The sequence below is a fragment of the Hemiscyllium ocellatum genome, chromosome 20 (genome assembly GCF_020745735.1).
Source record: "Hemiscyllium ocellatum isolate sHemOce1 chromosome 20, sHemOce1.pat.X.cur, whole genome shotgun sequence".
NCBI lineage: Eukaryota > Metazoa > Chordata > Chondrichthyes > Orectolobiformes > Hemiscylliidae > Hemiscyllium > Hemiscyllium ocellatum.
The window spans coordinates 36,369,168-36,393,320 of NC_083420.1; the positions used below are offsets into that span (position 1 = coordinate 36,369,168).

Consider the following 24,153-nt stretch of genomic DNA (forward strand, 5'->3'; position numbering starts at 1 on the left):
AGGGATACTGCATCAAAATGATGTTGAGGTCGAAGATCAGCTGTGATTTCCTTGAAATTGGGGAAGCGGGCTCAATGGGTTGAATAACCTATTTCTGCTGTCATTTCTTAGGTTTCCAAAATAATAAAGTTCACATTCAATAGTAGTGTCAATAGCCCATGCTGAGTAAATTTGTTAGTAGATTTGGAACTCAACAAAGCATTCATGATGAGATTCCATTGAATAACTGTGTCCAAAACCCATTCTGAGCTGAATGTGTTCAAACTTTTGAAGACCTCAGTGATAAACCAGAATGCAGAATGGCAATGTGAATGAGCATTTGGCTGGATGAGGATGACTGGGGAGGTGTATAAGACCAAGGTGGAGTCAGAAGCTATAGCTTAAGGGATTTGGCAGCAGAAAAGGCCGGGAAAGGCTCGGGGAAGGCAGCGATGGAGTCTGGAGCTGATAAAGCAGAGCTTCAGATCCCGGCTATGTTTCCTTAGCTGCTACTATTTTGCTGTGCTCACCTGGATGCTGCTATGTGCCTGTAACCTGAGTGGGTGGTCACAAGTGGAGCAGCATGAACAGAGGACAAGACACTGCGGCAGCCTGGTCCCTGAGCACAACTTATTGGCTCTAGGAAGGGTCCCTCCCAGGGAGCACAACAGACAGAGGGAAGATAGGCAACAGAATTAGTGGAGTGAAGGAGCAGTGCCTGACGGGATACTGCTGTGAAGGGAAAGCTCTTCTCCATCAGCCTCAGCCTTTACCTGCGTCTCCAAGTTTCTGGATCACACTTCTGGCTGAAGTTTTTAGTATTGCTATCCTTCTGGTTTGCTGCTTTTGTTGCTTCATAATTACATTGAAGGCATCTTTGTTCTACGTGCTCTTAGCACCACCTACAGATGGAATTTACAACATTCCCAGCCTATGTAGACAGCCAGAATCTCAGACATCTGTCCAGGCTCTTGAACAGCCACACTGGGGGCTGAGGTGATCTTCAAGGAAAGCACAAAAACTGTGGGACATTTCACTGTCATCTGAATTTTCCTTTTGCTCAATGGAAAATATCTTTTTCTGAGCGAATAATGTATTCAAATTCAGCCAAAGACTTTTCACTTGCACGATGTTGTTCATTTCCTTAACAACATACTAGATTGTCAGAATTGACTACCTGATTATTTAATGATTTTTTCAAAACAGGCCCTTATCATCACTCACTGTATTGTAAACATATAACTTATGATGCAGCAACTTTTGGATTTACCTTTCATATGATCCTCATTTCTAAATCAGGATGAACCTGATGTCTCATAACATCTTTATCCTGGTATAAAACATATTATTTTTCAAAATCAGTCTAACTCCATTAAAGTTGTGATTGGTCTGAAATGCAATGGAACCAGCAATGAAGGGACAGCTGTGTGCAAGTTTGCAAAGCACCCTTTACCTGAGCTATTGAAACTTACCAGCGCCGGTAATGGCAGTGGGAATCCATATCAGTTCAGGCCTATTTTTAAATCAATTTGGGCCCACATGAAGACAGAAAAATTCAGCCCATGATTTTAATTGTGTTGCTTTCAGAATATTTACTCATTATATTCCAGGAGTTTAATGTAAACCTGAAACTTGAGAGTTTTTTTGTCTCTACGTCTCTGGCATCTTCCTTAAAATATACTTTTAGATTTCACAAAATGAGCATCTTTCTTCTCTGTGTACTTGAATTCTGTCTCTTTATCTTGAGTTTCCCATGGTTTAAATATTTCTTTTTAAAAACTGAATTATTCTTTAGCTTTTATCAAACAAGCTGATTACAATTCTACTTTATTGGAAACTATTCAATTGATATGTTCTCGAACGTAGTGTTTAAGTGAGCAGCGGAAATCTCAATGTTTAATAATATTGAACACACTCCCTCTTTTTATACCTTGCCCAAAAATATTTGTAACAACGAACTTAAACTGATAAATGGTCCTGCTTGAAAGATTAATGGAGTTCTGTGTTCCCGTTCATCTAGATAATGGAACCAATTTGGTTACTGTAGGAAAGATTTCCTTCAACCCAAAAGGCGTGCTGGGTCATGGAGCTGAGGGAACATTTGTATTCCGGTAAGGCAAGGAAAACCCTGGATGATTGTCACTTCATTTACAGCCAGTAATGGATCAAAAAGCAACAAGTGTTATTCAGAATGTGTCCTGGATTATAGTATTAAAGTTACAGGTCCTAGTTGCAGTGAACTTAACAATCAAGAATTTAAAAGGGTGATTGTTTTGGCATATGCATAAGAGCACGAACACGCTTCACTGCTTGGGCTAGTACACAAGTTTAAGCTGTGATGCATTGAGCTTCAATTGCCAAGTGGAGATCAAATTCTCCCCAACTCAGTATGAGTGAAAAATCATTCCAAGGTCATTCTCTTGGAGTACCTGCCAGGTAATTTCACAATATGATATTTGTTGAGGCTTGGAAGGCAACTTGGGATAGCCATTCGATTCCTTTAGATTGTTGTGCTATTTAACTAAACCACGACTAACTACTATGGGAGAAAAAGGTTCTGATTCATTAGGCACATATACCAGCTCTATGGAAAGGGAGAGCTGTTTTGTTGGGACAGGCTTCATTTGAATGATGCTGGGCCCAGTGTTCTGGTGAATTTTATCACTAGGGTTGTAGATGGGCAGTGTGATTGAAAGAGTCAGAAAATACAAGCAGAAGAGTGCAGCAAAAATTACAATCAGCACATGCAACAATGTTTAAAAAGTCAGAGATTAAGGTTCTTTATTGGACTATCTTTGTAATAAGATAGATAAGATAACAACACAAATAGAAATACATTTAAATGACTTGATGGCTAACACAGACATGGTTGCAGGATGAAGAACTTGCAAAATGGAAAGGGGGTCAAATAGCTTTGTTAATAAAGAGCTTTCAGTGCAGTGCTGAGTTGTGATATAGGTGCAATAAATTGTGGTGTGGAATCAGTTTGAGTGAAAGAAATAGCAAAGGAAATAAGTCATGGGTAGAAGTTGTCTATTGACATTTGAAGTGTTGCCTGACTGCAAGACAAGGTATAAATTAGGAAATAATGGAGATGTGTAAAATGGACACGATAGTTATCACGAGTGATTTTAATCTCCATATTGACTGGATAAATCGTTTGGCAAGGATAACATGGAGAATGAATTTGGAGAATGCATTAGGCATTGTTTCTAAGATCGGTACATTGTAGAAACTGTCCAGGAATGGGCTATTTATCACCAATAATACATAATGAGGTTGGTTTAATCAGAGATTTTGTAGGATCCTCTAAGGTGTAGTGATCACAACATGGTAGAACTTCAAATTCAATATCAAGTAAGCAACTTGGATCTCAAACCAGTGTTTTTTAACTTAAGTAAGGGCAATTATAAAGCTACGAAAACAGATTTGTCTAAAGCAGATTGGGAAAATAGATAAAGGAGAATGTTAGTAGATGAGCAGATATTTCATAAAACTCAACAAAAATTTAATCCAGTCAAAAAGAAGCATGCAATAAGGATGAACCAATTTGTGTTAACAAAGGCAGTCAAGGAGAGTATCCAGTCAAAAACTAAGGCACACAAAGGAGAAAAAAACATGTGGGAGAGCTAAAGGTTAGGAATTTTCTTTTTGGAACCTTCAGTGAATGACTAAAAAACTAATAAAAAGGGAGAAAAATGATTTTGAAATTAAATTGGCAGAAATATAAGAGCAAACAGCAAGAGCTTCCACGAGTATATGAAAATAAGAGAGCAGTTAAAATGAGTTTGACTTTTGCAGGATGTGTCTGTGGAATTGATAATGGAGAATAGAAAATAGCAGATAATTGAACCCGTTATTTTGTGTCATTATTCACAGTGGAGGGTCCTGTTAACAATCTAGTGATATCAGATTTGCAAGATGTTTGGGTGAGATGCGGTTGGGGAGATTGGAGAGGGGAGAGGGAAATCTTGTAAAGTTCTCTTTTATAAAGGACAAAGTATTTGGCAAAATCATGGAAATAAAGACAAACAAGTCACCATGATCCGATGGCCTACATTGTAGGATTTTAAAGAAAATAGCTGTAGAGATAGTGGAGGCTTTAGTTGAAATATTTCAAAATTCATTGAACTCTGGGAAGGTTCCAGTGAATTGGAAAACCATTCATATGACACCCCTGCTCACGAAGGGAGAAGGATAGCAAGCTTGAAACTGCATGTCAGTTAGCCTAATATTTGTCATTGAGAAAATGCTGAAGTCAGTTATTAAGGAAGAAATAGCAGAAAAGCTTAATGCAATTAAACATAGTCAAATTGGGTTTTGTGAAATGGAAATCATGTTTGACAAATTTGCCAGAGATCCTTGAATGTTTAACAAATTGAGTTGATTAGGAGATGTCGTGTATTTGAATTTCCAAAGGGCATTTGATAAGGTGCCACATAAAAGGTTATTGCACAAGATAAAATCTCATGGTATTGGGGTAATGTAATTACATGGACTGAAAATTGGTTGACACACAGACGACAGAGTCGGGATTAATGAGTCTTTTTCAGGTTGTAAAGATGTGGAGAGCCACAAGAACCAGTCTTGGAATCTCAACTATTAATGATTGGTATTAATTACTTGTAGTAGAGTGGCAGAGTATAATGTATCTGAATTTGCTGATGATACAAAATTAGTGAGAAGATATGTTGTGATGAGGACATAGGGAATCTGCAAGAGAATATAGATAGGTTGAGTGATTGGACAAAAACTTGGTAAATAAGTTTAATGTAAGAAAATACGAGATCATGCACTTTAATAGGAAGAATCAAAAGGCAGACTATTATTTAAATGGAAAGAGGCTCCAAAATGCAGCACTGAGGGATCTGTATGTTCTTGAGCATGAAACACAAAAAGTTAACATGCAGATGCATTAAGTAATTAAGAAGGCACATGAAATTTGATCTTTACTGTTCAGAATTTAAACATTGGGAAGTGGAGGCTAGATCACTGAACATTTTAAAAGAGGAAGTAGATAGATTTTTGAAATACCAAGGAGTTAAGGGTTGTAAGGAATTGCAATGAACGAAGAATATAGATCCAGAGGGCATTGTCTCAGAATAAGTAGTTTATTGAGATGAGCAAGAATTACTCCACCTGGAAAATGTTAAATCTTTGGAATTCTTTATACTAGAGGCCAATGGAAATTCAACCATTGTGCGTACCTAAGATAGAAATCAATAGATTTCTAGATATTAACAGCACGAAAGGTTAAGCGAATAGTGTGGAGTGATTTCAAAATAGATGAGCAAACCCAATGGCTTAATGGCAAACCTCTGCTACAATGTTCCTGTAATTTAGCTATATCTTAATTCATCTAACTACCTGGGCGGCACGGTGGCACAGTGGTTAGCACTGCTGCCTCACAGCGCCTGTAGACCCGGGTTCAATTCCCGACTCAGGCGACTGACTGTGTGGAGTTTGCACGTTCTCCCCGTGTCTGCGTGGGTTTCCTCCGGGTGCTCCGGTTTCCTCCCACAGTCCAAAGATGTGCGGGTCAGGTGAATTGGCCATGCTAAATTGCCCGTAGTGTTAGGTAAGGGGTAAATGTAGGGGTATGGGTGGGTTGCGCTTCGGCGGGTCGGTGTGGACTTGTTGGGCCGAAGGGCCTGTTTCCACACTGTAAGTCTAAAAAAAGTCTAATCTACCTTCGTTCCATAATCCTCAATAACCTTATCTCAATTAATTCTCCACCCTTTTGGGGAAAATAATTTGGGTTCCACAATTTGTGTGAAGAAAGGCTTTCTAACATCAATATATTCAAAGACTTGAGCTGCATGGTCTCAGCTTGAGACATTTACCTGTTTTTATTCAAACTCAGATTTGCTAGTATTTTAAAAAATGTTTTGTTTTTATAACCTCTCATATTTATCTGTTCCACCCTCCATCAACTTGAAGTTATTCAAAATTGCTGTCCACATCCTAAATTCTACCACATCCCATTTGCCTATCGTCTCTATTTTTACCAAACTACATTCTGAATATAATCTTTTCTCCTTGTTTTCAAATTCCTACATTGCCTCATCCTTCCTCATCTCTGTAATTGCTTTCAGCTCACAACCAACATATCTTCATTCCTTCAAACGTAGCCTGTTCAGCATCCCCAATTTTAATTGTCCATTACTGGAGACTGTTCCTACAGCAATCCTAAACTCTGGAATTTTGCTCCCTAAACATCTCCAACTCTCTTCCAGACACTCCTTGAAATTTATTTCTTCAATTACACATTTTATGATTTGACATAACATTTCCTTATGTGGTTCAATATCAAATTTTGTTTGATAATTCTTCGTTGATGTGCCTCGGGATAGTTTGCTACACTGCGGGGGCTGTAAGCACAAGATTTTGTTTGTGTTGGTAACTGATTTCCTATTCATAACCCAGAGGCAGCTTTGATAATCGAAATGTTGCAGTGAAAAGGATTCTCCCTGAATGTTTCAATTTTGCCGACCGTGAAGTTCAGCTCCTTCGTGAATCTGATGAGCACCCCAATGTCATACGTTATTTCTGTACTGAAAGAGACAAACAGTTCTACTATATCGCTATTGAACTTTGCAGTACCACACTGCAGGAGGTGAGTCAGGAGCTTTCTGTTTAATGATTTAGTGATTCTTCTTACTCTCTATCAAAGGATACACCCCAGTTAGTTAAAGTTTCACTGTCTTGGAGAATTATTAAGTGATCCAGTTGATGTTTCTGAAATTAGGTAGGAAACTGCTAGTTTGGATCTGGGCAAGTTGTACATTTAATCAAAGTTTGAAATAGCAGTGGAAGTACTTTGCAAAAAAGGAAATTATTGTTTAATTTAACTCCAGGAAATCTGGAGTTTCTTCTTCATGCAGAGGATAACCAGAGTTATGAATTATTTTGCCTGAAGTAAATAGCTGCAATGGGTTCATGGTTTCTGATGAAAGAACAGATTAATATAGACTTTTATAAGTAGGATCGTGCACGTTTTTTTTTCAAGGAACTACTTTACTTTGTGTCCAGCTTGCACTCATTCCAGTTCACACAGTCCGGGTCTCACTTCAGCGCAAGAGTGTAGTGCCAGCAATTGACACAGATATAGATAGGTAAGTATATTGTGAAGATGATATAACAAGGATGCAGGTTGCTATAGATGAATTGAGTGAGTTAGCGAACTTTTGGCATGTGGAATATAACATGGGAAAATGTGAAGTTATTCACTTTGGCATGAAGGATACAAAAGCAGAGAATTATTTAAATAGTGAATGACAGCACATTCTGAGGTGCAGATTGATCTTGTTATTCCAGTTCATGTCACAGAAGGTTAATATGCAAGTACAGCAAATCATTAGGGAAACTAATGGGATACTATCATTTAGTACAAGAGGAACTCAACATAAAAGTAAGCATATTACGCTTCTGTTATACATGGCATTGATGACACCATATACTCTCTATTTAAAGAGGAAAAGGGGTCCCTGATTTACAAATGTAGTACTTGCAAACATGTTCCCATACAGGAGTATAATTTTAAAAACCCAATGTCCTGGCCTGTGTTCCAACAAGCATACAACTTGACTTATACACAGACTCCAGACCAGAACCATTCACTACCTAGGGCGTGCCTACGTATAAATGCATTGTAGGCAGTTCAGAAGATGTTGAGAAGTGTGGTGCTGGAAAAACACAGCAGGCCAGGCAGCATCCGAGAAGCAGGAGAATCAACGTTTTGGGCATCAGCCCTTCTTCAGGAATGAGGCTGGTGCGCCAATCGAGCTGAGATAAAAGGTAGGGGAGAGGGAGTTTGGGAGAGGGGCGCTGGGAATACGATAGGTGGAAGGAGGTGAGGGTGATAGGCCGTAGAGGGGGTGGGGGCGGAGAGGTTGGGAAGAAGATTGCAGGTCAAGAGGGCGGTACTGAATCCGGGGGTTGGGACTGAGATAAGGTGGGGGGAGGGAAAATGAGGAAGCTGGAGAAATCTCCATTCATCCCGTGTGGTTGGAGGGTTCCTAGGTGAATGATGAGGCACTCTTCCTCCAGGCGTCATGTGGCCAGGGTCTTCTCCTACTGCCCCCTTGACCATGACCCCACCTCCCACCACCAAGCCATCATCTCCCAGACCATCCATAACCTCATCACCTCATGAGATCTCCCATCCACCGCCTCCAACCTCAGAGTCCCACAACCCCACACTGCCCATTTCTACCTCCTGCCCAAAATCCACAAACCCGACTGCCCTGGCCAACCCATTGTCTCAGCCTGCTCCTGCCCTACCGAACTCATCTCTGCATACCTCGACACTGTCCTGTCCCCTTAATCCAAGAACTCCCCACCTGCATTCGGGACACCACCCACGCCCTCCACCTTCTCCATGATTTTCGCTTCCCAGGCCCCCAACGTGTTATCTTCACGATGGACAACCAGTCCCTCTACACTTTCATCTGCCATCACGAAGGCCTCCAAGCGCTCCGCTTCTTCCTCTCCCGCCAACCCAACCAGTACCCTTCCACTGACACCCTCCTTCGACTGACTGAACTGGTCCTCATTCTTAACAACTTCTCCTTCCAATCCTCCCACTTCCTCCAAATCAATGGAGAAGCCATGGGCACCCGCATGGGCCCCAGCTATGCCTGTCTCTTCGTCAGATATGTGGAACAGTCCATCTTCTGCAGCTACACTGGCACCACCCCCACCTTTTCCTCTGCTACATTGGTGATTGTATTGGCGCTAGCTCGTGCTCCTACGAGGAGGTTGAACAGTTCATCCAGTTTACTAACATCTTCCACCCCGACCTCAAGTTTACCTGGACCATCTCAGACTCCTCCCTCCCCTTCCTAGACCTCTCCATTTCTATCTCAGGCCACCGACTCAACACAGACATTTCCTACAAACCGACCGACTCCCACAGCTACCTAGATTACACCTCCTCCTACCCTGCCCCCTGTAAAATCACCATCCCATATCCCCAATTCCTTCGCCTCCGCCGCATCTGCTCCCAGGAGAACCAGTTGCACTACCGAACAACCCAAATGGCCTCCTTCTTCAATGACCGCAATTTCCCTTCCAATGTGGTCGACGATGCTCTCCACCAGGACCGAACCCCACTGGTCCTCACCTTGCACCCTACCAACCTCCGGATACATCGTATCATCCTCTGCCATTTCCGCCATCTCCAAATAGACCCCACCACCAGGGATATATTTCCTTCCCCACCCCTATCAACCTTCCGGAGAGACCCTCTCTCCGCGACTCCCTCGTCAGGTCCACACCCCCCACCAACGCAACCTCCACTCCCGGCACCTTCCCCTGCAACCGCAAGAAGTGCAAAGCTTGCATCCACACCTCCCCCCTCACCTCCCTCCAAGGCCCCAGTGGATCCTTCCATATCCGTCGCAAATTCACCTGCACCTCCACACACATCATTTACTGTATCTGCTGCACCCGATGTGGTCTCCTCTACATTGGGGAGACAGGCCGCCTACTTGCGGAACGTTTCAGGGAACACCTCTGGGACACCTGCAACCGCCCTGTGGCGGAACACTTTAACTCCACCTTCCACTCCACCAAGGACATGCAGCTCCTTGGCGTCCTCCACCGCATGACTCCTGGAGGAAGAGTGCCTCATCTTCCACCTAGGAACCCTCCAACCACACGGGATGAATGTAGATTTCTCCAGCTTCCCCATTTCCCCTCCCCACACCTTACCTCAGTCCCACCTCACGGATTCAGCACCGTCCCCTTGACCTGCAATCTTCTACCCGACCTCTCCGCCCTCACCCCCTCTCCGGCCTATCACCCTCACCCTGACCTCCTTCCACCTATCGTATTCCCAGCACCCCTCCCCAAATTCCCTCCCCCCTACCTTTTATCTCAGCCCGCTTGGCACAGCAGCCTCATTCCTAAAGAAGGGCTTCTGCCCGAAACGTCGATTCCCCTGCTCCTCGGATGTTGCCTGGCCTACTGTGTTTTTCCAGCAACACACTTCTCAACTCTGGTCTCCAGCATCTGCAGTCCTCACTTTCTCTTAGTTCAGACAATATTTACTAGATTGATACCTGGAATGAGCTGGTTGTCTTATGAGGAAATATTGCACAGGCTGGGCTTGTTTACATTTGAGTTAAAAGGACAATTCAAAGGTCAGTGAACAAATGAAAGCTGATTGATTCAAACTTGTAAGATACCCCTGTACTGATCAGTCTTGACAATGTGAGCGTTGAAAGTTCTGAGTGCATCCAGAACCAGAGGATACTTTTAAATCAGGAGTCATCCTTCTGGGACTGTAATGAAGGGAATTTTTTTCTCTCAGGGGATTGTGCAATTTTGGAACACTCATATCTCAGAAGGTAGATGAGGTTGGTACATGAATGTTTTCAGGCAAAGATAGATCTTTGTTTGGAAAGGAATAGAGAATAGATCAGAATTTGAAACACAAAGCGATTAGCCTTGATCTTATCAAATGGTGAAACACACTTGAAGGACTGAATGCTCTACTTCTGCTTCTAATTTTTATGCACACAGTAAGTTCTGTTGTCTTCCCGAGATCTTCATTGTCAAATGCTCACTGCTGTCGTTTGTAGAAGGCTGAATTGGCATAACTGATAAAAGTTGAATCTCCGCATTAGTGGTGGCTGTTTGAGAAAAGATATGGGAAGTGCTCAAAGAATTGCAGAATCTCTCCTTCAGCGTTTATAAGAGATGGAATATTTGGCTGACTGTGTAGCATTGACAAAAATTTTGTTTTGCCAGATTTCTAGGGCAAACCAATTTTCTTGTATGCACTATTAAAGAAATCAAGAGTGGCTTGCAGATGTGATGCCGAGTTTTATACAAACTCTGGTGGTCAGTTTAGTTTTGACACAGAGGCAACTAAGATAAAAGAGTTTTCCATCTAGACAGTCTAAAGTATAGACAGTCAATCTTTGAGGAACTGAATACTGGATTTATCATTGACAAGTGAGACTGCTAGAGAAGTTCTATCGTTAGTGTCTCAAGCATCCTCTGGATTCACTGAGATGACCATCAAAAACAACTGCGAGTATACCAGTGGCTGACAGCTGCAAAAATATTCAGGCAAAACTTGAAAAATCAACTTTGATGGACTGGAGACTGACCTAATGGTTGATAAGTGTCTCCCCCACCAAATCTTGTTTATTCAACTTTCAAATGGCCCATATTCCAGGGAAGAGAAAGAAAATGCTTTTAAGACACCTTGAAGCTTTCCTTGAAACATTGACAGGGTGTTTTTTTTTATTACCAAGTATTCAAAATGACAACATGTCCATCAAGCTGAATCACACTTTAGGTCCCAATGACCTAATTCTGAGGTAGAGTGGTGGCAGAGCAGGGGAGAAAGGTACCAAATGCTGAACTCAGAATCCTTTTGTCTCATGATATATCCTGCTTCATGTGCCCAAAGATCAAAGAATTGAGAATTGTCTGTTCCCCACATGAAGACCTGTGGCAGAAATGCACAACTCTGATCGTGAGGCCCCACTTTCACGGTCTATACTCGTAGTGAAAATCAAGATCAAGTGAGCTTTTGCCCATCTGCTCCATTGGAACTGTCTGAATTCCCCAAGCTCACTTTAAGACACCCGTGTTTTGGTGTGACAAGTGTACTGCCCCAATCAAACACCCCACCTGCTGCTGTCTCTGGAGCAGGTCATGCCTGGTTGCCCAGGCACTTCTGACTAGAAGTGATAGTCCTTTACCGGGAGAGTAAAAGAGTTCTGCATAGGTGTCATCTTCAAACAGGGGACAGTTGGTGAGAATGAACCTATGCCAATCTTACAAGTGTTCGATGGGATATTGTATTGGCATCTTTACTCTGTGCTAAGCTGTTTTCTATTTGTCCTGGAAATATTTGATGGCACGGTGTAGAGAACGTTATACTATATACCCACCAACATATGTGTCTTTGAATGTTTGATAGAATAGTGTAGAATACGTGAAATATGAACAGAGTTAGATGATTTGGACTGCTGAGTTTGCTTTGTCATTTAATAGATTCATGGTTGATCTTAGGCTTCAACTGACCTTGGATGGGTGTTGCTGAGTTTTATAATTAAATGTATTTTTGTTGAACATTTTGAACTTTTTTCAATGTTTTGTTTGCTGCCATAATGTTTAGTCTGTTTTCTCAATTAACCTTAAGCTCTCCTTTATCATTATATAATTAATTTTGTTCACATTTAAGTTTCTTATATGTGATGGAGTATGTCACTTTCAAAGGTGACATGGAATTTAAGTGTTATGATCACTTTCCCACTGAATCTTTTATTATGACATTAATAATTAACCCTGCTTCATTGCACAATTCTAGATCCAACATGGCTTCATCCTGAGTCAGTTCCACAATGTATTGCTCCAAGAAACAGTCACAAAAACATTCAACAACCCACATCTTCTTGACTTCCCTTTTCAATCTAATTGTACAATACTTCAAAAAGTTAATTATTACAGTGCCTTTTTTAGAAGTCCAGTGATTTCTGGTTTAATGTTCTATCCAGTGGTATAACCGTTTTTGGAGTGATGGTGCAATATACCACTTATATCAGTGATTTCTGACTATTGCTACTTCTAATTTCTACCTATACTGATTCTATTTTTTCATAGTCTGATGCCAGATTTTTTTTCTCAGGAATTCTCTTTTGTAATCCTTTACCATCAGCACTACTCCTTCTCCTTTGTCCTTCTCTCTGTCTTTTGGAATATTGTATTCCTTGGAATATTTTTTTCCCAACCTTGATCATCTTGTAACTATATTTCTGAAATAGCAATTAGATGTAAATCACTTTCCTCTATTTTTGCCTGCGGTTCATCTATAATATCGCAGAAGTTCATGTATTCAGATAAAGAACTTTAATTCTATTCCCTACAATGACATTGTTCACTGATGTACAATTTTTTTTTAACTCACTGTCCCTTCCCATTTGGTTTTATCCATTAATGTGCCTTGATTTTTCTCTTTGGGTTTCTGAAGCTACCTGCCCACAAGCTCTGGTTAAGTGATTGACCAGGACACTAGTCCCAGCCTATTGAAGTGGAGTATGCAAGTTAGCTTGTTGAGCCTGAAGGTTTGTTTTCGGATATTTCGTCACTATACTAGGTAACATCATCAGTGAAAGTCTCTGATGAAGTGCTCGTGGTATATCCAGCCGATTTATAGATCTTGGTTTCTGAAGGCAGGTGACATCACTTCCGGTTCTTTTTTTCCCAAGGGAAAGTACATAGGGTCTAAATCGATGTGTTTATTGATGGAGTTCTGGTTAGAATGCCATGCCTCTAAGAATTTTCATGTGTGTCTTTGTTTCACCTGTCCTATGATGTGTGTGTTATGCCAAAGTAGTGTGCTTCTTTGTATGTACAGAAACCAGTGAGAATGGGTCATGTCTTTTGATAAAGGTAAAAAATGAGGTCTGCAGATGCTGGAGATCACAGCTGAAAATGTGTTGCTGGTTAAAGCACAGCAGGTTGGGCAGCATCCAAGGAATAGGAAATTCGAAGGGCTTATGCCCGAAACGTCGAATTTCCTATTCCTTGGATGCTGCCTAACCTGCTGTGCTTTAACCAGCAACACATTTTCAGCTCATGTCTTTTGATGTCTAGTTGGTGTTCATGTATACTGGTGGCAAGTTTCCTGCTGCATGGTATCTTGTAAATGACATTAAGTTTTGCTGGTGGTATCTGTTGGATCCTTTAAGTTCATTAGTCATACCATGGTGCCAAGGGGTCCGAGTAGTCTGGAAGGCGTTTCTGATATGTCTTTGATGTCAGGTAATGTGGCTGTAGTTTTTGATTGTGTTGTGTTGCGTCTGCTTGTTTGGGTTTGTTTCTGAGGAATCGGCAGATTGTGTTTGTTGGTTACCTGTTTTTACTGAAAACATTCTATAGATATGTTTCTTCTGCTTTTCGTAGTTCTTGAGTGCTGCAGTGAGATGTAGCTCGTTTAAATGAGGTGCAACTCGTTTAAATAATGTCTTGATGCAGCTCCATTTGTGGGTGTTGGGATGATTTCTTCTGAAATTAAGTATTTGGTCCATGTGTGTTGTTTTTCTGTAGACATTGGTTTGAAGCTCTCCGTTCACTGTATATTCAACTGTCACGTCTAGGAATGACGTTTGTTGTCGTTCTCCTCTTTTGTGAATTTTATGCTTGTCAGGGTATTGTTGATGGTGTTATATTGTTAATTTGTTCAATTTTGTGATGACAAAGGTGTCATCCACGTGGTGGACCCAAAGTTTGGGTTGGACAGATGGGAGGGTCAGGTTGTTCAAGTTTCTGCATTACTGCTTCCTGATTTTGAGTCCTGATATTGGTGATCCCTTAAATGTTCCGTTGACTTGTTTGTAGGTTTTGTTATTGAATGTGAAGTGGGTGGTGAGGCACAGATCTACTAGCTTGAGGATGTTATCTTTGTTGATGAAGTTGTTTCTGTCTGGTGTTTGTGGTCCTGGTCTTCCTAGTAGTGATGCCAATGTTTCTTTGGCCAGGTCAATGTTAATTGATGGGAAAAGGGCTGTAACGTCAAATGAGACCATTATTTCATCTCTTCTATCTTGATGTCTTTGGTGTTCAGGAATTCTTAGGTGGAGTGAATGGAGTGGGGTGAATCTTCAATTATGTGTTTTAGTTTTTGGTGGAGTTCTTTGGCTGGTCTGTATGTTGGTGTACCAGGTAGGGAGTCTATGGGTCTGAGGGGGGGGGGCCCTGGTTTGTGTATTTTTGGTAATCTATAGAAGCGTGGTGTGTTTGATCCATCAGGTTTCATATTTTGGAAGTCTGTCCTGTTTAATTCTCCTGATTTTTTAAGTGCTGGTAGAAAAGATGAGATTCTGTTTAATAGCTGTGGAGTTGAGTCTATCACCACCTGCTGGTAAGTGTCAGTATCTGCAGGTAGAAACATTTGCCTTTTGAAGATAGATTTTTAAAAAATAATGGTCATGCATCCATTTTCTGCATGTAGGACAACAATGTTTTTGTCTTTTTTAAGTTTTTCTAAGGCTTTATTTTCTTGACCATTAAGCGTGTTTCCTTTTTTTTGGCCTAATGAAGGTGCAATAGCTTGTCTTATGGTCTGCATTTGAATCCACTTTAAAAAAATAACAGTCTTTCAAAAGAAATACAGCAGGCCATAACACAAGCTATCCCATTCCTAGACATAGCAACTAAACATACAGTTAACAGAGAGCTTCAAACCAGTATCTACATTAAAAACAGCACACATGGACTGAATACTTAATTTCAGAAGCAATCATCGCAACATCCACAAACAGAGCTGCATCAAGACATTATTCAAATGAGCTACATCACACTACAGCACCCAAGAACTACAAAAAGCAGAAAAAAAATCCATACAACATTTTCAAGAACAACGGGTGCCCAATAAAGACAAACCACCGATTCCTCAGAAACAAATTCAAACAAGCAGACACAACGCAACCAAAAACTATCGCAACATTACCTGACATCAAAGACATATTAGAAATGACCTCCAGAATATTCGGACCCCTTGGCACCATGGTAGCCCACAAATCTACCAACACACTTAAATAGTGACTAATGAACTTAAAGGATCCAATAGATACCACCAGCAAACCTAACATCATTTACAAGATATCATGCAAGAACTGAAAAAAAAACACTAGATCGGACACACCAGCAGGAAAATTGCCACCAGGAAACATGAACACCAATTGGTCACCAAAAGACATGACCCACTATCACTAGTTTCTATACATATAGACAAAGAAGGACACCACTTTGACTGGGACAACACACACATCATAGGACAGGTGAAACTAAGGCACGTATGAGAATTCTTAGAGGCATGGCATTCTAACCAGAACTCCATCAATAGACACATCGATTTAGACCCTATCTACCTCCTTCAAAAAAAATGACATCACCCATCTTAAGAAACCAAGACCTATAAGTAGAGAGGCGGGACATACCACTGATGTCACATAGTATGGTGACGAAACGTCTGAAAACAAACCTTCGAGCTAACTTACATACTTATCCTCAATCTGATCTGTAAATCTTCTCAAAAATCGCTGTTGAAGTGGAGTCTATGTAAGATCTGGGGTTCATTTTAAATTAGTTGTAAGATTTAAGTGAATATAATTATAGATTGAATTAAGATAGAATCTTACATCTCTTTTTAATGTCAACTAACTAGTCATTAATTCTACCAAATGAAGGTGTCTTCACAAAATTCACAGAATTTATTAGCTTAACCATATTAATGATAGAAATGCATCATTTAGCGAAGGAATTTGGTAAGCAGTCTGTCCATTTTGGAACACTGGCCAATTGGCAGAGTCTTTTGATATGTTCTGTTGACCAAAATCTATCTTCTTTCTTTTTGTTTCTTCTTGCTATGTGCCTGGCTGCTATAAGTTGCTGTTTATTAACCCTTACCAGCCATTACTGCTGTGTTGTGACTGTCCTTTAATTGGTTTGACAGTGCACGATCAGTTTCTGATTGGTTGGGTAGAGTATGAATAATGCCACATTCGTTTATTAAGGGTGATGGTCGTCTTACTAATGTCACTTCCTGTTATCTCCAGACTGATAACCTGAGGTTTCAGTTACTCAATGCGGGTGCACCAAGAATTAAACCTCTGTCTTTCCAACCATACTTAGAGCTAGTTGACTCTCTGCCAGTTAGCAGGTGGCTCAGGTAAAATCCAGAGTTGATTACTTTGACGTTATGCATCTTAATTTGGATCTTAATTCATTAAATTTTCCTTTAATAAAGGAGCTTCACTCTATTTTCAGTCTGTGCTATGCTTGCTATTAGATCATAAGACCATATGATTTTGGAGCAGAATTAGGCCATTAGGCCTGTTGTATCTGCTGTGCCATTTAATCATGGCTAATATGCTCCTCAACCCCAGTCTCCTGCCTTCTTCATGTAATCCTTTATCCCCTTTTTTTCTTGGAGTAATTGATGATATATTGTTGCAAAAAAAAATTCTGCATCTCTAACCTGTCTTGCTCCTGGTCTAGGAGATCCTTGTCTATCACTGGGAGCCAATAACTGGCATTCTATTGCACATAATTATTTTATCCTGGTGAGGTCTGATTACCTTCCCCCTCCCCCCCAGACTACTTTTAGTTTAGTTCAATAATAAAAATAATAGATGCTGAAAATGCTCAGAAGGTCTGGCAATATCTGTGAAGAAAAAAATATTGTTGATGTTTCAGTTTCTACAGTATATTGCTTTTATATTTTACTTCTTGTGTTTACAGTATGTGGAAGATTCCAAGTTTGATCGTGTTAATCTGGATCCAGTAAGTGCACTTTTTCAGACCATGTCTGGCCTGGCTCACCTGCATTCCCTCAATATTGGTGAGGACCTTCTTACATTTCAATATATAATCTAAAAGTAATTTAGTTAATTTGGCTCATCAGGTTAACATTTGTGTTCCTGTTTATGAAGTACTTAGTGTAATTATGTTCTCTTCATTCACCCTAATGTTTACTATTCCACGAAGCTGAGTCCCAAATTTCTTCACTTTCTATACACTTTACTATTCAAATTATTCTAAACCCTCTCTGTTTGACTTTGCATATTTGTTAATGCACCACCTAGTTTAATACTGTGCTTCCACCTATCCTCGCTATCTCCATGTTCTTATTATTCCAGTTAGTCTAATCCACTCTTTCCTTCATTCTGCACATCCTTTAATAATCCAGTTAGTTTAATCTCAATTTCCTGCTTGCTCCTCATACTCTTCGTGTTTTACACCCTGTCTAATCCTATCTCTTCTTTGTTCCCTTTGATTTTTTTTCCTGTTGAAGTAACTTTCTAAATCCCAAGAATTAATTAATGCTGCTCACTGACCTGGACATTTTGGACCAAATGGCTGTTTCCAGGCTGTAAATACTACGTGATACCTCAACAGCAGTTTGTTGCAGACGATTCTACATTCTAACCTTGGTCTCTGTAAAGTTATCTTCTAACAACCCCTTCAGTTCTTTTTGTGATTATTTTAAATTTATGCTCCCTTTTGTAATTGCTAAATACTTTTGAAACTAAAGTACCTTGGAATCAGTTACTCTGGATGAAATTTCCCAGCCCCTGAACAATGTGGGCATTGGGGAATCAGTTGGGAAAATTGAATGAGATTGGCAGAAATTCGATCCTTGTTGTTGAGAAATAAAATTCCAATTCCAAACCAAGTTTTGATTGACAAGGTGAGAATCTCAGTAGAGAGCAGCAAGAGGTCTATTTGCATAATGCCATAGTTATCTCACTACACCAGTAATGTAGTTTTCCAATTTCACACCATTGAATAGAAGATAGATGCCAACAACTCCTGACACTAGGGTTCCTAGTAACTACAGTCCACTGTTTACTCCTCCAGGCCTCCATCTTGGACATCAGTAACCAACATCCAAGGACGCAGTCCAGGGCAGTGACTGGCACACCCCTATCCACAGATGTTGTTATTTACTGCACTCTCATGTCTGACCCATTTACAATATGGTTCTGCACTTCAGTGCTACACTTTGGAACACACTAGAACCTTTTATTGTATTGCTGCTGCCTTGTGCACAGGACGAAGCATCCATCTCATGGACTGGACTGGGTGCATCTCAGGACTCCTCACTTGTTATCTCAGCACTCACTGACACTGCCCTTACTGCAAAACAGACAAAATTTCTGCCTTGCATTTTTCCAATTTTCTCCCTGAGCCAGACCTTAAAGGCCACTGCCTTTTAGTGCAGAGACAAAGCCCCAGGCAGGTTGTCAGCAATCATCAGTCAATGGGGTGGACATGTTGCTGTATGGCACCATGCTATATTAAGCTCACATCTACACAATGAGCTAGCAGCAATTGCAGAAAACAATTGATGTGCTTCAACCAAATGGCCATATCCCAAAGTCTCGAGAGAATTGTCCTCAGATAGTCCAAGACGTGATAGCTTGCAGCCAGGAAATCCCAGCCAGCCAAGGTCAGCCTCCATCTCAGTCTAGGGGCTAGCACTTGGTCAGTAAACTGATTGGCACATCCAGGCTCAAGAGATCCATATCGATAGAGACCAGGGGTTGGCCATGCTCAGTCCTACAGATCCAGTGCAACCAGCCCTTGGAGTTGCAGTAAGTCAGTCATGGAACTGGATAGAGATCAGTCAAGGGTCTTAGCACTCATCAGTCAGGGCTGTCAATCCAAGTCTTTTTGAGGTTTCGACACTGTCAATCTTAGAGGACAGCTCAATGAAAATCAAGGAAAACTATCAGAGGACACTACTGTGGTATGAAGTTGGGGATGTTAATTGTGAGGATTGGAGGCAACATGCTGGGATGTAGAGGGGACAATAATTGTGATGGCAGGGGAAACTCAATATATAAGTTGGGGGAAGGCAGTAGTGCATTGGAAGACATGGGTTGTGTGGGAGGGGAATCATCAATTAATACAACCATCCTGCCTTTGATGGGAGAGGGGATAATTAGTGAGCATGACAATTGGCATGACTAAGCTGTAGGGACTGGGACATGGTGGTTAATGTTAAGAGATAAAGTTGTAATTCATATGGGATTGTTTGGAAGCTCAGTACTGATGGGCTCAACAAGAATTGCAAGAATCATGGAGGTTCAGGATGGGGCTGCCTTTTATTACCAGGCTGAGCTTATGGCTCATTATGCCAAATGTGACCTGTGTTGCCTTCAGTACTCATGCGATCCATAAATGTGCACTGTAAATGAAAAATGGCTGAGACGACACCCAAAGTAGGGTGGAGTAAGTTTTGTTTTCTGTCTGAGAATGAGGACTCTACTTGGAAGCAATGGAAGGCTTTTCAGGGGTCAGTTGCATTAATGTGGCACGAGCACCATTCAGATTAAAGTTGTCATCAGCAATCACTCGCAAGCAAACATGATTGTTCATGTAGGAATTTCCATATCACTGGTCACGTGTTCTTTGAGTCCTTGCGTGACCAATGAGCCCAATCCAAGAGCGACAACTCCAATCACATTTGGCAGGTGTTTCTGGAAGATGGAAGTAGTCCTTGGCCTTGAGATCACTGGTATTCTTTTCTCAAGGTTCTTTTCTATACTTTCTCTTGCTGATTCTCAAAGAATTATTTCCCTTCATATAGAACGTTCCTCCAGGTACATTCTGAGTGAGTGTCAATCCAGGTATTCCTTCAGCTAAACACCTTGTACAGGACATTTTTAATGTGGAAATGCTATTGCACATTAGCAGATACATGGTCCTTGACAGAATGTTCAACCAGATCCAGTGGCAAGAAGACCTTGATGACTAGGGATCTCCCTATTCTGCTCCTTCCATACCTCTTCACAACTGTTTATGTCCCACACGCGTCTTTTATCTAAATGACTGCTGAGGACTTGCTTTTGTCTGGTTCCTTCCCTCTGACGTTACTTTCATGGGTGACCCTGCCAGAAATATGTAAATCCTGGTCACAAGCAATCTTAACCAAGTCATTAGTCATTGCAGATTGAAGACAGTCACCTCTGTAAAACAAGAGTAATCACATGTGAATTTAGAAGTGGCAAAAATACTCCAAGATCTCATAAGTTGCTCAAGGGCTCAGAACTGATTCCTCTCACCATGAACTGTAAATATTCACCAACATGCTTTTCTATGCTATGTTGTCTTTCTTAGCTAATGGAGGGGTGGTGGACAAGGCATCAGAAATCATACTGCACTTATAATTTCCTGCTATATTTACACAACATAGCTTGTACTATATATTTTGAAAAGGTCCCATCGTCATAGGTTCTTGTAGAGGCATTCCATGGTTTTAACATTCCTTGTTAGAAGTCCTGTATGTCTTAGTGTAGGGATGACCATGCTAAACTGTCACTTAAGAGTGATGGAAATGCTAATTGCTTATATTACTAAGGGCCTCTTCTGTTTCTTGTATTCTCCAAGAATGATGTATGCAGCCGCAGCAGGGGTATTGTTGCATTTGCTATGGGGCTACAAAGACACAGAGAACCTGAGGACAATAGATTGGTCAGCAAGCCCAGGACCAACAACTACTTCTAGTGACTGCTCCACATGAAGACATCACAGCAGAAGGACCCTCAGGATTCACAGGAGCTACAGGATGTCCAGAGTTTACCATCCTTGATGCTGTTTCCTCTAGATGAATGAAGCACATAGTTGCAACGCAGATCTAGGATTTCCCAGGACACATTCAGAACTCTGCCAATTGCTGGAGATCTGCAACAAGAGGAGTGGGTAGCCATCCTATCCTGGTAGATATTAAGGTGACAGCTGTGCCAATTTTTTATCCATCTGGCTGCTTCCAAGGGTCCCTTGGGGAGATGTGCATATCTCACTAAGGACCTGTAAATCTAGCAAGGCAGTTACCAGTGTAATTTGTGCAAATTCACACAGTTTCATCTAATTTCCTTGTGCTAAGGTCAAGGCTGCAGAGGGGCAGTATGCTTTGACAACATCGCTGGCATCCTGAGGGCATATAGACTGTACACACATTGTGTTGACAGTGCCATATTGTAACAAAGTTGATGATCATGTATTTTATTCTGTCAATGCACAAATCATCTGTAGTCATTGCTACCACATCTTAAAAGACAAGTGACCCTGGGAGTCGAATGATGCCTATATCCCTGAGAACTCTCAGTTTGCTGCTTTGTTTCAAGGATTGTATGCCTTACAAAGATAGTTGCTGGGAGACAAGAGCTATTCTCTGTAACCGTGGTTGTTCTCTCCAATATACAATCCCTGGCAGAGGCCAGGTAAAAATACAATGCAGTCCATTCTTTGATCTGGGCTATCTTAGAGCAGATGATAGCCTGCTGAAGATGAAGTTCCAATTCTGATTGTTCTGGGAGGCATTTGCAATACATTCCAGATTGGGTGCACCACATAACCCTAGCATGCTGTACATGGAGCAGGATGTGATAGTCATTGAAAAGCTGAGAGAATGACAGTGATCTTCCATATAGGAAGATAAGAATATTGACCAGAACAAAGGTCACCTTTTGCATGATATAGCTTCTGTTGTGTATATTTTTCTTTGCTTTTTTTTGTTGGTGAATAAAAGTGAATACATTTAACCATCTGAAGATTTTTCAGTATGTGATACTCCCACATTAAACAGCGAGATGTAAGGCTACACTGGGCATTGGGATAGAGGTCGCTCAGCTGAGACAGTCTTCTCAGGCGGACTAATACTAAGGCGATGTAGCTTGGTCCTTAAATAGAAATACGTTTATGAATGTGTACTTGTATTTGCATTGAAGTGTCAGCCATGCTAACAATGTACCCTGGAAGCATGTGTGTTTGGTTACCTTCCTGCTACTTTGCATGGTGAAGGGCAACTCCTGACTTGCAGCAAAACCTAAAATTGCTGGAGAAACTTAGCAGGTCTGGCAGCTTGCTTGACTAGGTGCATAACTGGGTTTTAAAAATGGCACTAGCACTGGAAATTCCAAGAGGTCCCAGCAAGAGTGAGTACTTCTGCCTCTGTGAGAGAAGATATGACAAGCAAGAAGCCATTGAGGTGAGGTGCACTGGTAATGAGATTAATTTTAAAATGTAGCTTGGGAAATCTCATTAGAATAATGGAGAGAATCCCTCTGTGAAACTTAACAATATTGATACTTAGCCAATTTCCAGTAAAATTCAGATGTCTGTTATATCAGCAAGTTGCTATTTGTTAGCCAAACCTGATCATCATTTTATTTCTGGAATTCTGGTTCTAGTCCATCGAGATTTGAAACCACGCAACATCCTTATTTCTCTGCCAAACTCTCATGGGAAGGTGAGGACAGTGATCTCTGACTTTGGCCTCTGTAAGAAACTGTCTGTGGGGCATCACAGTTTCAGCTTGCGGTCTGGCATACCTGGAACAGAGGGCTGGATCGCACCAGAAGTCTTAAGAGAGGAGCCTAAAGATAAGCCTGTAAGTATTGGCATAAAGATAGCCTGTTTACTCTCAAAACTAAGCATTTTGGGTAAACAACCTCAGAGGATCAAAATTACAAGGCGACAAAGAAAATCTGGAAATGGCCATCAGATCAGCGAGCAACTGACTGACAAAATAAAGATTGATTTTTTTCATGGAGATCTCCTCAATTGGAAACTGTCACAACAGTGCTGACAAAATTTACCTTTATTTTCTCAGCTTTAGCAAACATGTTTGGATCTCTAATATTTTCTGATTTACAGTGAGTGGCTAACTAGTCAACTGTATGTTCATTCAAGTGTTAGAGATTTCATTATTTTTTCTGAAAAAACTGACACTTAAAACTTTAGCCTGTCCATATTGAGAATGGTAGTAATGGTAACTGCAAATGTGATCTCAACCCTACTCTCTCTGAGATAGGAGAGTAGGGTTGAGATCACAACTCGATTAGCAATGATCTTATTTCATGGAGGAGCAGGTTCAAAAGGATGAATGATCGAATTCTACTTGTGTTATGTCATTTTTGAGTACTGTGTGCTCAGAGTCAGAACCACTTCAAAAAAAGCACTTGTATTTTCCCAACAGACATATGCAATTGACATTTTCTCAGCGGGCTGTGTCTTCTACTACGTTATTTCAGAGGGAAAACATCCGTTTGGCGATCCTTTGAGGCGGCAAAGCAATATAGCACTTGGAAAATACAATTTACAGCACTTTGAACAAGAGGTATATGGTAAGGACTTTCTTTGCATAGCTTTGGTCTAGCACCCACAGCTTACCTCATCAGAAATCTGGAGAGTATAGCCAATGGTTCACATGCAGTCATTCAAATTATTGTTCCAGCCTTGTTCAAATAGATTTAGAATATTTGTTAAGCTTTTTTTTGGTCTGCAAGTGAAAGTTGGAAATCATCACATCTCTTGAATGGATCTCCTGGAGTAAATGTTTAATATAGCATTTACCTTCACACTCAAATAAAGATCCTATGTTAGAAGCTATCTGAACATCCATAAGACATGAAAGCAGAAATAAGTTATTCCGCCTTTCAGGTCTGCTGCACCATTCAATGATGTGATATTCTTCAACTTCACTTTCTTGCCTTTTCCCCATAACCCTTGATTTTCTCCTGATTAAAAATCTTTCTACTTCACCCTTGATTATATTTAACGATGGAGCCTTAACAGCTCTCTTTGATAAAGAATACCACAGATTCATTGTCCTTTGAGAGAGGAAATTTCCCTTACTCTGAA

The 24,153-nt window shown here is 40.8% G+C and overlaps 1 protein-coding gene across 1 annotated transcript in view; it reads left to right on the forward strand.

Moving 5' to 3' along the window:
* ern2 (endoplasmic reticulum to nucleus signaling 2) overlaps positions 1–24,153 on the forward strand; it is a 124,218-nt gene that overhangs the window by 83,463 nt on the left and 16,602 nt on the right. The window contains exons 14-18 of the mRNA XM_060840737.1: positions 2,000–2,090; positions 6,406–6,595; positions 17,245–17,344; positions 22,701–22,900; positions 23,489–23,636. Of these exons, the coding sequence (XP_060696720.1) occupies positions 2,000–2,090; positions 6,406–6,595; positions 17,245–17,344; positions 22,701–22,900; positions 23,489–23,636 (729 nt within the window). The remainder of the gene's footprint in view (positions 1–1,999; positions 2,091–6,405; positions 6,596–17,244; positions 17,345–22,700; positions 22,901–23,488; positions 23,637–24,153) is intronic.